Below are 14,591 nucleotides of genomic sequence, written 5' to 3'. Positions count from 1 at the left end.
CAAATGCACAACAAACGCGTTTCAAGTGGAATAAGTTTGCCGGTACAGTGTCACTAGCGACTGTGCAGATCATGATGACATGAAGGATACAACAACGAAAGATTTTTGTCAAGAAGAAAACGGTGGAAAATTAAGAAACAGTCACGAGCAGTGTCACCTACCTTAACATATTACGGGTTTGGAAGGGGGAGCAGTTCGTTCGAACCGGTGAAATGTAATAACTTGTTATATATCGTTTGAAAGCTGAATAAATACCATTTTGTTTGACGTTTTGATCAACCGTGTATGTTGTTTAATTCTTGAGTTATGATCACTTGCATGCGTCCAAATTTACTTTGAATCGAGCTTTACAACGTTTACTTATCGTATAGCTTTTAACTTTGACTCCACTAACTATTCAACTTTTGCTTTGCATCCGTAGTCTTTGATAAGCGCCAAGCTTATGACTGTGACTGTTGGTGAACGATAACCCCGAACTAATGGTCGTTGACCCGGTGTACGTGTCCCGAATTTTGTAGTCATATTAACAAATAAAATTATTGACAAATATCTAACGTACGTCATATTATCTAAACAAGCCCGAATTACATCAGTAATGGTTTTTTTTTACAATAGAGGCCGGGATAGATCAATTCAGGCTTGGGTGCCAACCCATGATCATCTGCTCAGTAAGCAAAAACGGTTGCTCTAAGGCCACCGTGCCACCCCAAGCTACTACCGACGATATATCAAACCTAGGTAAAAATCAATTCAAGTAAAATGACGCCCCCGAAAGCAGTTAACAATGTTTTTCAACCCGGATCTAGCAATTGTAATATACTTATTACTTATGCCGTACCGTTACGCCCGAGTTCTATCTGATACGATCTTCTACAGTAGTGGCCTGGGATAGATCTTAACATCATTTGTCAGCAAGACTCAAACATGTGTATGAACCTGGGTCGAGCAAAAGTCATATTCTACCGAAAATAATGCTTTTGTATTCCACATTTTTCCAACAGCTTGCCCGCACGTTCAAAAGCAATATTGTACCTTATTAGTACAATAATACATTATTAATGAAACTTCAAACTAAACCTTAATACAATTAAAGCGTAGCAAACGGATCACACGTGACTGAAAATTATAAAAAAAACTAGCAAATACCTACAACGCATCTACATAGTGGCGCCGGTGGTGTAGTGGTTAGCTTGATTACCTCTCACCCCAGAAGGCATGGGATCAATCCTAGTCGGTGCTGCCGGGATGTTCCTTTGGAAGGGAAGTAAAGCTGTTGGTCCCCGGTTCATGAGTTGATTGGTCGATAGGTAGGGTCCAGGTGAGGGAGCTGCCTCCCTGGCGTCGGTAGCATTGGTGCTCAGCACGGAAAACAAGATCAACGGAAAATAAATCAAGGAAAAAAACGCATCTAAATCTAATCGACCGAGTGTCAAACCTGCATGTTCGATGACGCTGATCACTACACCACACACATCATACCTTACAAACCGATCAAACGCGTCAGGAAGCAAACGAAAATCATGATACAAAGCTCAACTGGAACACACTCACTAAATCAATACATGTATGTATCCCGACTACATACTGTCTGGGAGTGTATTCCAGAAGCTTCCATGCATATTTTCTTCTTACCAAATACACAGTTGTACGACAACCTGGTAGAGCAAACATTTTTTTTTTCCTCCCGGCACGCACACCGCAGACCATACCACCGATCAATCAGATAGGCTCCCCCCACACAACATCGACAAATCTTCACATCACTCCGCTTGTTGTATAACCTCACCCTCATAAAGCGACATGAAAACCATAATTTTCGTTCGACTCCAGCCGCACAATCACATATGATAAGCTTCTCATCCATATCACTTCATTTCTCCCGACTGGCACGCTCATCACCGATCAGCCACAGACCAAGCTCAAACAAGGGCATTTTATTCCATATCAACTTCAAACCACTCCGTGCTCAAAAACATTGCTCATCGCAAAAATCCAACAATAGATCGAGGTCACACCTGCAACAAAGGGAAGCAAGAGCACACCAAGCACCCAAGCAACAGGGGGAAAACAGCTGTACAAACCTTTCCAAACCAAATCATCGCGCCCGGGACACAAAACCAATAAAATGCGAGCACCGAAAAACTCCTCGCCAGCACAGAGACAGGCCGGACTCAAAAAAATAAAACAAAAAAAAAGCACGCAGTGGAGCAAAAACACAACCGTTCTCGAATGATACTCAAAGCGCACTCTCTTGGTTTATTGAACAACAAAATTTACGAAAACCACAAGCGCAACACAGTGTGATTGCCTCTCACCCCAAAAGGCCTGGGTTCAATCCAAGTCAGCGCCGCCGGGATTTTCTGAAGCATAAAATCTCTGATCACGCCTTCCTTCGGAAAGGAAGTAAAGCCGTTGGTCCCCGGTCTATGAGTTGATAAGTCGATAGGTAGGGTCCAGGTGTGGGAGCTACCTTCCTGGCGTCGATAGCATTGGTACTCAGTACGGAAAACAAGATCAAGGAAAAAAATATCCAGCGCAACACTTACACTTGCTACACCTTTTACAAGGTTTCTTAATATTAAAGTTAATAGAATAGGGGGTTATAATACTGGAGGCTAACTAGAGGCTATGGGCTATGCAGATCGCAAATTAGTGATTAGAACGAAAAATTAAGGCACAGAGGCAATTGTTCAAAGTATCGGATTTGGACATATTTCGACAATTTTAATATCTAGGATATAGAAACTTTTGAAACACCTCATAGAGAAAATCATAACTCTAGGACCTAGAAAACTTGTCTAGATCGCAATCTAAGAAAAAATCTCATTGTTCTGGAACAGTGATGGAAAAGTTCGCAAAAAATCACTATGACTCGCGAACTTTTCCCTTGGAGAACTTCGTGAAATATCGCGAACTTTTCCAACACTGTTCTGGAATGAGGAATATTTTCCAAGATGGAAAGAACACGGAAATAGACAGTTTTGCATGCATCTAGGACTTAAATTTTCGATCTTGAAAAAAAAATAATTATAATATTCAGGGATTAACATGAACAATTTTAGACATTTTGTTTATGCTGGGAGTTCTCCAAGCCAAATAACATTTTAACATACATAACATAATAACAATTCGACAGCTTGAATTTTTTCCTAGACCATTTTTGGATATCTTAATCTAGGAAAACATTCAAGATCACGAAGTAGAAAAGCCTGCATATTGGGTCTATAATTTTTTTCGAAACCTCAGATAATTTGTGATAGGTCTATGAATATTTTGAGATCAAAGGAAAGGGAAAAAAATAATCTGGACAAATTTGGAAGATAACGGACTTGAATGTCTAGATCACGGAGTTGAAAAAAAATAATATTAGTGATTCCGTCAACATCAATTGAACAATTAACGTTCCAGTCTGTTCGCAACTGTTCTGGTCAGTTTTTATTCTCTGATTTTAAATAAATCTTTCTAACCAATATTTCTTAACAGATCAAGCTGTGATTTGATGAAATTTTAAGAAATAGCGACTTCAGTGACATTTTGTAAATTCCGAGTCAATTTACAACCACTTTGACAAAAGTTGCTGAGGAACAGGTCCCATCTGCTGCTGTAGTCAAACAGAATGAAAAAAGAGGGGAAATATGGCAACATGAAATCAAACTGTTTTGATTTTGCGTCAATATGTTCATCAATATTTTCGTCGTCAACATTTGCATCAATATGATTGTCAATACTTTCGAGTATTCACAATACTTTTGCCCTTGTGGTGACTGCTAAGTGGTATCTAATACCTGTTCATAATAGTATGATTTGACATTAAGATTATCACATTATATTATACCTACTAAAAATGACTCTAGAATTTTGAGATAATAATAATAATAATATTAGTATTTGACATTGATTGTCAGAAGTATTTTTTAACCTTTTTCACCCCATCGAGTTTTTAGAAAAAAAAATCGCTATTTCAACCAAGATTAAAGTAGAAGTACAAATGAAAGTAATCTCTTTATATCCAATCGTACCCACTACGGCACTATCATCATAAATTAGATTTTACAGCTTCCGATAAAAACACAAAATGAGCTTCCTGCATCACTGGAAGTCTATTTGGAAACGATCTATGGCGCAAACAATTTGATTTTCTTCAACCTCATCCTTCTGCGAACTTTCCTCTTCATTTTTTTTTTGCAATTGTGAATGTAGGTAAGAAGGTATGTACTTGCATTGCGAGGAGTTTGTCTATCTTTCGATGCGGCCATATATAACTTCGTTTCTTTTCTTTATTCCGTGAAACATCCTATGTCTGGTTTGTTACTCAACCATTACTTATCCGTTTTTCTGAAAAAATATTCCTATTATGCTGCTCATTTCTTTTATTAAAAATGGTTGGGAAAAAATAACAGAAGATTTGAAATTATTCAAATTTTATATAACTTTATATAGGGGAAATGGCTCTAATGTTGGCCTATGGATCTAAGATTGGGCCCATCGCTAAAAATCTGCTATTTATTAATTTTATCTAGAAGAACGCGTCATTATGACGGTACTAATGGATATTTTTGGTCGCTATTGAAAATGTAGTCGATTGCTGAATTTATGTATGGGCCTAAATTAGGGACATTTAGGCCGACATTACATACATTTCCCCTATTTAACCCTTGAGCGCTTGCTATTTATGGTTGTTATGTGGGTGGAAAGCTGATTGTTGCACTACTCGTTCCATGAAAGTTCTTGCCACAAAACCAACGAGATCATACCAACATAATTAAAATGCAATGATCCCGACAAACCTCCCAGCCCTGCTCAATAGCTGCAGCGGCAAACTCAAACGGAAATGAAACCTATTATAATTGTTGCGGCTTGACTGCATTTGCCTGATTATTTCACAGCCAAACATAATAATCGACGGTCACATTCACATGTAAATAAGGCACTACAGGATGAATCTCATAAATAATCAATGTAACAAAAACGGTTTACAAACATGATTGACGACAAATAAATAAACAAACTGTATTGTTAACATTACTGTAGTGACCAACAATCGTAATTAACCTCTGTGTTCCTGGGGCAACAGGGAGCTTAATTAAAATGTATAGAAAATAGCATCTCATTGAGGCATCTGGGGCTTTTTTGTTAAATTCCATGACTAGAAGTGAGTTAGGTTTCCTAATTGGGAAACATATCAATTTTTACCCACGCTAATAAAAACAGCTTTGCTAATTTCATGCATACAGCTTCCTGCTGTGTATAGTGGCTATACGATATGCGGAATCTCTTCTTCACCTCTATTATCCTACCAGCAAATCTGGCGAACTTAGTCAGCCGATGTAGATTTTTGTGGGAACTAGTGCTGGTACCAGACCAGGTAAATAACACGGCCTTCATGGGAGATTGTGAAAACAGCGCCTCTCACTATCACGAGACGAAACTACCTATCATGAGCATTCGTGTTATATTACAATAATCAATCAGCCGTGCGATAAATTCTCATATGGTTTTCCGTGGCAGAACTAACAACAATATCAATGAATGAACTTGTAATTGCAATGTTCACAAACCTGTCACTAGCTGACAAAAAAAAATTGATGAGATTTTAAAGAAATTCAACCTCGTAGAAAATTAGTACGAGCCAGTGTTGGGAAAATATAAAAAAAATCAAATGTCCAAATCACCAATGCCCAAGATCACGCTTGATTTTCGTAAACAAAAAATCAACAAGTAAGCTACTGCGGATGATATTAAAATCTGTGATATCGTAGCCGCGAATGTCAAGCAAACAAATCTCACGAACTACAATTCTAACCAAACCGTGGTGAGTTTGAGTTTCATGATTTTTGCTCTACATCCCAACGCGACCCGAAACTACCGTCGCTGCTGGCAACAGTAGGTTCGTGTTTGCCATCGGTTAAGAGTAAAGAGAGATAACAAACTATACTTTCTCTTTCTATGAAAACGATGTGCTATGGAATCATTGTTGTGTCGAGTCAACTCTGAGCATAATTTTTACATGTTGTGAATAGTCTTGTAATATCAAAGGAGCTTGTAAAATCAATATAAAGCATAATATTTTATTACAATATCAAAATGTGTTTTGGTTCAATAAACACCAACTCAAGCAACACGAAATACGTTGAATCGTCTGAATGAATGCCAAAAAAGAGATCCAAAGTTGTTGCGATCTGTTTCGAGCGCTCATTATGCAAAGCTATTGTTTTAATGTTACCTAGGCACGGGGGCAACAATCAAGCATTTTGTCGTTGCTCACATCAATGTGATGAATATAGGTGTGAGGATGACTGCAACAGACTCTCGAACAGACTACTCTTTCTAGAATTCAGCACTGCGATGGAAGTGTGAAAGAGTAAGCTGTTCTGTTCTGTAGTACCTCCGTCAGTTTTACCGCTGTCAGTATGCCCAAAAGTGTCAGATTGTCCAAAAATGTAAAAATCATGTGAGCTACAGTGCATCTGTATGTGGTTGACAGGGATACAGCCCCTGTGCCAACGTCGTTGGGATTTTTTTTTTCTTTTTTACTGTCGTCGAAGAGTCGCGCCGAACTTCTCATGTATCCGATTCAGGATAACTTTAAACTGCACATAACTTTGAAAGTAATAGTACACAGTATTAACACCAATTATCGCACAAAATCTTTGGTACCTAGAACACTAAATGAAATCAATGTTGACGAAAAAGCGGAAAGTTCCAGTTGAGACACAATAGGCATAAAGAAGAACTAATCAAGATTTTCAAAATAATCAGTCCACCATCCAGTAGGCTTTGTCCACTTGGCAAGTTTACCTTAGAGGAAGAGCATATGGGATTTCCATAGGTCATAATTAGAACACACCATAATAGGAACGTATAGCCATAACTGGCACATCCACACTACAGCAATTTTATTAACAAAATGTACAGTTAGGGGAAATTCTCCTCTACCCGATTGTGTTTTAGGTTTGCGAATTCAGGTTTTGGTTCGCGAGAAAATAGTTTTACAAGGTTTGGAGTTGAGGGCTTTTCAATTGTTGTTACAAAATGGAGTAGAGGGCTTTTCAATTGTTGGTTTTTAGATATTTGAGCAGTCAAATGTCGCACTACCGTCTCCCAGTCAAAGAATTCTAATTAATCACTTATTCTAGGCTATTTTTATCGCATATGGCGCTCTTTTAGGGTAGGAAATAATAAAAATTAACTTACAGGTTTAAAAGTTTGTGTAAATATTGCTAAAAATAAGCTTGCTGTCAAATATGAGCTCAAAGATAGCCTACCTTTCGAGATAGGACCATTCAACAGAGGAGCCGCCTATGCGAACCCTCTCATCAACAGGTGGAGTCAATTTAGGACATCGATTCTCAACGTTCCCCCACCGTGCGGTCAAGCTCGCTCAACATTGTTTCTTTTCATGTCCTTTTCGTTTTGTTGGGGAACAAGCAGATATTTATTTATTGATTTATTTATTTATTTAATTTGTTTTTCTTCATCGGACTTAACGTGTCTAAATGAAGCGTGATGAGGAAAAGCCTAGAAAAGGCGTAAAAACCCCATATCTTTTCCAAATACATGAATCACAATAATACAATACAATTACAACGAACATTAATCAAGTCTATAGCATAAAAAAAGTTATCCTCCTATGGCATAGAGTTGTCCGTGAATCAGGTAGAAGGCCTCGTCAACCGGTGAACACTCGTGTTTATTTCAGTTACCATGGAGACGTAATTTGTGATTAGCCCCGGTCCCTTTCAAATTGTATCATTATTTATGAACGGTTCTTATATTTGAAATGACGTTTCACATTCATCTAGTGATGTCCGATTTTCATTCGAATAATCGTTTAATCGATTAACGAACCGAAAAGTAAACTATTTATAATCGGTTACATCATGCCGATATAAGCATTAACATCACCACAGGATCATCACCGATCGTTTCAAACATGTGCTGCACTCTCATTGGTATAAAAATGGCAGCACAGCGAACAAAAAATAATCGATTAGTTGTTAATCGAGTAATTAAAAAATGGGACATCTCTGACTTTGGTGTGATTGTTTTGATAAAAATGAGCGAAAAATTTCATCTCTTCCGAGGGGGCAGCACAACCACAAAATTACCTTGAATACGGGGGGTTTTCATTGGATGAAAGGGACCGAGAAAGAAGACACTAAAATAGAAAGTTTTTCATCCGACAGTTTCATCTTAGTATTCATCTTTGGCCTCGTCATGCAATTAACAGGTAGCACTATCCTTCACGTGTACATTAAATGGACAGCTACTCACCTTCTCAGGAGTCTGCGTTGAATACGGTGACGAAAGGTTTCCGCTGCACAGTTAAAGTCGAAAAACTCGTAAAACTCGTTGAAACACCCAGACATGAACCGTATTGGGTCATGCAAGCTGTAGTTCGCAGCACGAGGTCCAAGATGCAGGAAACTCCTCGACCGAAGAGCTCGTTCGGGTGCGTAGATTTCGAATTCAGCCAAGATTCCTGGAGAGTCGATATCACCAATAAGTACTTTTGCTGCGAACACGGCCTGACTAATCGTCCGCCTATGTTCTAGTGTTTCAAGACCCAGGAGTTGACAACGATCTTCGTACGGCGGAAGGTTCACAAGGTCATTTCAAGGAAGGTGACGAAAGGCATACCGAACAAATTTCCTTTGAACAGATTCAATCCTCGCTATCCAATCTGCTTGATACGGGCACTATACTACCGAGCTGAATTCCAAGATCGATCGCACTAGAGAGCAGTATAGAGCTTTTAGACACATTTTCAGTTATGATTGTATTGAAATTCACCATAAGATTTGAACAGTTTAATAAATAAAAGCGATTTAATAAATTATCTAATCGGATTCAAGTGTTATATGTGATGATAGTTCATGATTTTCATCATTTCCATAGTTCAAAACACTAAAAACTAATGTGTAAAGCACTTCGCATGAATGTTAAAAACACATCAAGCCAATGTGAATGTGCATTTGAAACTCAAGAGTTGAAACACTTGATTCAATCGTGTAGAATTTTAGTGTACCGTGAGTGAGTTGTATGCTACCGACGCCAGGACCATACCCTATTCACCATCAACTCGTGGACCGAGGACCAACAGCACTGTTGCACTTCCCCCCTGCCTCATAAAATCCCGAAAGCGCCGATTGGGATTGAACCCAGGCCCTTTGGAATGAGAAGCAATCACGCTTACCACTACGCCACCATTTGATATTGCATGCACATTTGAAAATTGTCCAATGGTTAATTTGAGTTAGTGTTAGTGTCTTGGTATCTGAACTCGACGTCCATGTTAGGGATTCGCTATCACCTCGTCTGTAATATGAATAGTAATAGCAAGCAAGCACGTGATTGGTGGGTTTTGGCCATAAAGTTTGATACATTTTTAATAGTTGATTAAAATGGCGCATTCATAATAAAAATTCATGGTATTACCAAACCAAAGGCGGTGGGTTCGATTCCCCGTCCAGTCGAGGAAAGGTTTTGGGTTGGACAATTTGTCGACTTCCCTGAACATAGAGTGTCATTGTGCTTGCCTTGCCACACAATATACAAATTCATGCATTGTTTGGCATAGAAAGCGCTCAATTAATAATTGCGGAAGTGGACCTAGAACAATAAGTTGAAATGCGTAAAATATCTAGAAGGAGAAGAAGAAGATATTCAGAACACAGAGACGTAGTCCAATCCAATTGACAGCTCGCACAGCTCTCCCCAAGTAATCAACAAGCCCGCAAATGGCAATATAAGGCTGATATATGACTAATATAAGTTCACAAGTTTAATATCAAGCTTATATTACAAGAATGGCGATTAGCGGGTAGTAACAGGCTAGATGGTTACTTGGGTATCTCCACTCTGTCAGAATGTTGTAGTCAATCTGTACGAGAAATTCACAATGATCTGGTTTTTACACACAATATTAAATAAGTTTATAAATAAACTGACCTGGAATGAATCCAGAATACAAGTGCACTTTTTTTTAACGATTCGGTGATTTGTTGAGACTCAATTGCGGTAGCTTTATGGAGCCGTGTCCGAACAAGGCACTATCCTCAATACTAAAATGATACCAAATCTGTTCATAAGGTATAAGATACAAGTTGTTCATGAGATAGGACTCCGTATAAGGCATAAGAATCGAATTTAACTGTCAGAACCCTAAGGATGCAAACCCGAGCAAAGTCGGTTAATGAAAGCAAATCGATATTAAAGTTTGCAGTGCCTATCATAATGAAAACTAATTTTGATTTCAATTGTCACGACAGAAGTCTGATTTCATATTGTGCTTTCATTATGCAGTCAAGACATTTTAATTAAAAGCAATACATTGAAGTTCTGCTGTTAATTTCTTGTTTAAAATTTGATATAAGTTCATCTTTCGTTTATTTGTTTTGTTTAACACATTTTAAGTCATTCGTGACTAAACCGAGGTGAGATTTGAGATCAAGTCTTTCAGCGTTACGCCAGGCCCGTATTCAGTTAAACATTATGAATGCAAAATCAGCAATTAAATTGATTTCATTGAAAGCAGCATTAGACAAATTCATGTGCTTTAAGACTGGCATAAACGAGCATCAATTTTGACATAAAATTGAGTCATAACAGACGCGAAATTCACCTAAATCAAATGAGTAACAAACTTTTCAGTCTCGGAGCACTTATTTTTACATGACATGTTTGTTTACGTCTCATCCTTAAATCCAAGATAGATTCCGTCATGTGTAAGATTAGTTATTTCTAAGTGTGTAGTATTTACGATACATGCATAATAAATCGGATATAAGTTTTTGTTTTATTAAATACGATTAAATTTCATACCATGAATTTATTCTCATATTCATTTCATTTTCATATGACTTCTTTCATTGTCTACTAACAGACTTATCCGGCTCTTCCACCAAAATGTTAGCTATCACGTATTATTTTTTTATTTATTGGAGGAACGAGGAAGCCGTTAAAAGTAAATCAAAACCAACAACAGTCAAAAGCATATGGTCTACCAATGTCACAATGGGATTTTGACCTGATCATTGAATAGAAAGCCGGGGTTTGTTTACACATTGCACAAATCAAATCATATGACTTTCGCGTGCGTGCAAATCAACGCCGATCTAGTAAGTAATTTAGTACGAAAATAAACATGAACTGCAGCAAGCACATGAGCAAATATGATGCAATTCATGGCACTCGGCAAATTTCTCTTTCTTCTTCTCATGAAACGTTTTGGCAGACGACAAGTGCCGATTGGCTCAGCTGACAAGTTCGTTTTCGTAAGGTGCACTTTCGTTTAGCTTCTATCGAATAAATTACAGACTAAAGGCAAATATTACCCTGTAAACCCACTCAAGTACGCTGGAGAGCTCCTATATATTTCAAATTTCTTCAACGAATCTATAAAACCCACTGATGAGGAATCAGGAAACTGTATAACCACGTTGGCACTATGTTGGGAAAAGTTGATCCATTGAGTGTTACCCACTTTTCGCAGTGCCCTCTGCTCTGGGGTATCGTTTTACGAGCCATGTAGTCGAAAATTTTGTCTCGCTGCCAGACACGACTACTGGCAAATTCAATTCTAGTTTCCTGAATATATAGTGGCACTATCGATTTAATATTAAGAGTCTTGCTCCTGCTCGTGGCGTTCCATCTTCAATAATGGTTCTCTTCTGTTTATACACAGGAATTAATTACGACTGTGAAGGAGTTTGCTTTAATTACATTGGATAATCGATCAGAGTGAGAGGCAAAACACCAACGGACCAGCCCGATTCATCATCCTTCCACGCAGCTATAGACTACATAGCCAAACCGCACACTCACAAAAATGGTGATAGGAGAAGCCACCAACAACGGGGAGGCTGTGCCTCCACCGCAGCAATTCGCCCCACAGAAGGCAACTATTGAGAACATAATGAGTGGAATTGAAAATACCGGTACCGTGAAAATGAATAATCACAGGAAAAAACTGAGACAACGGTAAGTGTCATTTCTCACCGGCGAAGTTTTCATTTTTCCTTTGCTATGTAAATACCTATATACCATCCATCTGGTGCTATATTCTTCCCGCGGGCAAAATCATTACAAATTTATAATACTTACCTACCGTTCTCTGTTCCATTCCTCGTTTTCACTGTTAATGTTTCTCTGCAGATTTGATATAATCAAAAAGCTCGGCCAGGGCACGTACGGCAAGGTGCAATTAGGTATTAATAAGGAAACCGGTCAGGAGGTCGCCATCAAAACCATCAAAAAGAGCAAAATCGAAACCGAAGCGGACCTCATTCGGATACGAAGGGAGGTGCAAATTATGAGCTCCGTGCAGCATCCCAACATCATACACATCTACGAAGGTGAGTCGCGATTTGCGTGGGTAAGAAGGTGTCTTCTGTGGTTTTATGGCTGATGAAGTATAACGAAGCCCCATTTTGTATAAAATTCTGTTTTAACTGTTCTTAAATTCCAAAATAAGGTTTCATCAAAGTAATAATTTTAGTATTATCACAGACAAACAGACATAACACAATGCATATTTCTCATTGTAAAACATCGTCGCTAAAACATTACCGCCATCTGATGAGTTCACTATGGTGGGTAGTACGCAGAACAGATGGCGGTAGTGTGTTAACGTCAAACGTAAGGGAATTGACTATGCGCGCCACAGGTGGCTGTACTACCAACTACGATACTTTTAAATTGACCGTTAAAAGCTTGTTCGATGAACAACTCGCGAGTGTTATGTCTGTTCGTCTGTGGTATTATTATGCCATGGCCTTGTAGACCATGATTTAGACTTGAAGACTGCTTCAAAACCTCTTTAAAACTTGCAGTTTTACTTGGGAAAGATGTCATACTTGGAAAAGGGATTTCTGATTGAAATGACATCTCAAAGTTGTAGAAATTACATGAATTTCCTTTCATAATCCTCTAGGAAATATTATCAGGATATTCCTGCTCTTTGAATTCATCCGTGGTTTCCCAAAGTTTTGTTCCAAAATTATGTTGGAAATCAGATCAGAATTCCATGGGATTGTATCTCAGAATTCTCTTGAAATTCACCCTTGAAAGAATCTTTTAGAATTTTCTTTTAAACTATTCTGAGAACTCGATTCCTTTAGAATTTTTCACGAAATTCCATTGAAACATTATTCTGAATCTTCCTGGAATACTTCGCAGAATTATTTGAAAATTTTCTTAAAAATATCTTTGAATTGGACTAGATTTCCCTGGAATTTTTCCCGTGATAGTCTTTTCAGATCTACCTTGGAATTTACCTTTATTTCTCATTACAATTTTCTTGAAATACTTCTCAAAATTGCATGGAGCTTTCACTCAGAATTTCTTTAGAATTATGTCTAGAATGCCTTACAGTTTTGTCCAAACGATGATTTTTTTTTTAAATCTGAGATCATGACAATTACGCCAAATTTTTTCTTTACATTTTTGGGGGTCTGAAGTCTCGAAAAGTTCAAGAATATGGTGTTTTGTTTTTAAATAAATTTCCAAGTTCAATTTATCATTTGATCGGGCTGCGAAAAAAATTCATGTAGTCAAGAGAAATTTCTAAGTTCCGAAACCCTTTTAAACTTTGAAATTAGTATGCTAATTTATTTAAATTATGGAACAAAATAAATATATTTATATGAAACCGGAATGGGCAACCAGGAAAAACCGAGAAAAAAGCAGGAATTTAATTTCTTAAATTCAGTGACCACCCTGCAGTTGCTTTTTCTCAAATTTATCTTCTTTGCTACGTTAGAATAGTAAATTGAAGTGGCAGTTCCGTGAATAATTAACCGATTTTTATGTAAAGGGAAATTATTCTAGTTATAGTTTATTTGTCCGAAATTTGTAATAACTACAGCGAACACCGTCGATGTTCGGGATGATTTGAGTTTATGTCAAAAGTGCAATTTTTCTGCCGCTCATAATTTTGGGTTGTAGGTCGAAAATCTGGAATATAATATTTTTCTCAAAAACTATAACACGTCTACGGCAGGTCGAAAATTATAATCCGGTTCGTAAACAATTGAGATGTATGCGTTTCTGCGGAATTTGTTCTAGAAACCTACTCAGCGTAGGTTTTTCCCTCAACGCCTTCAATGTGGATATCAAACTTCAAGATTTCGCAAGGTGATTCACTAATACATTTTGAGAGCCTTGCCGGATTAGCCTGGAGAAGTGGCAAGAACTTATATTGTGCTAAAACCGGTAATGCGACACAACAATTAACCATTGCATTTAGCGGATCACATTTAGCCTCAATTGAGCGTGCCTCGGACATGTTCTGGATTCCCCTGATGTTATGAGGCTCAATGGTGTCCTAAAGATTTAATATTATCACCAATTTATTATTCATTGAATGCTGATGCAGTCGCATGCCCGGTTTTAGTACTATTCAAGTAATGGCTGCCTCCCCGGAGCATTTTCCATTGAATTTGAATTATCTTTGAGGAATGCTAGTATAGTCTCCCTTGAAAACTTTTCCCATAACTATCTTGGTGTTCTCCTTTGAATTCCCTTGCGATTTTCCTATGAATAATCTGAAAATCTGCTTAGTTTGAAAGCATTAAAATAATTATTTTACA

At 37.9% G+C, this 14,591-nt stretch overlaps 1 protein-coding gene across 8 annotated transcripts in view; it reads left to right on the top strand.

The window, feature by feature from the left end:
* The window catches only part of Nuak1 (Nuak family kinase 1), a 115,784-nt gene that overhangs the window by 63,624 nt on the left and 37,569 nt on the right, over positions 1 to 14,591 (top strand). For all 8 annotated transcript variants that reach the window (XM_065224836.1, XM_065224837.1, XM_065224840.1 and 5 more), the window contains 2 exons: positions 11,687 to 11,982; positions 12,157 to 12,356. In XM_065224836.1, coding sequence (XP_065080908.1) covers positions 11,831 to 11,982; positions 12,157 to 12,356 — 352 coding nt within the window. In that variant the 5' untranslated portion in view covers positions 11,687 to 11,830. The remainder of the gene's footprint in view (positions 1 to 11,686; positions 11,983 to 12,156; positions 12,357 to 14,591) is intronic.

This window comes from Ochlerotatus camptorhynchus, unplaced genomic scaffold (assembly GCF_037179485.1).
Source record: "Ochlerotatus camptorhynchus isolate MF236.1 unplaced genomic scaffold, CSIRO-AGI_Acam_v1.1 ptg000216l, whole genome shotgun sequence".
In the NCBI taxonomy this organism is placed as follows: Eukaryota; Metazoa; Arthropoda; class Insecta; order Diptera; family Culicidae; genus Ochlerotatus; species Ochlerotatus camptorhynchus.
Note: the sequence above shows the minus strand (reverse complement) of the source record. Positions and strands in the feature narration are given on the sequence as shown.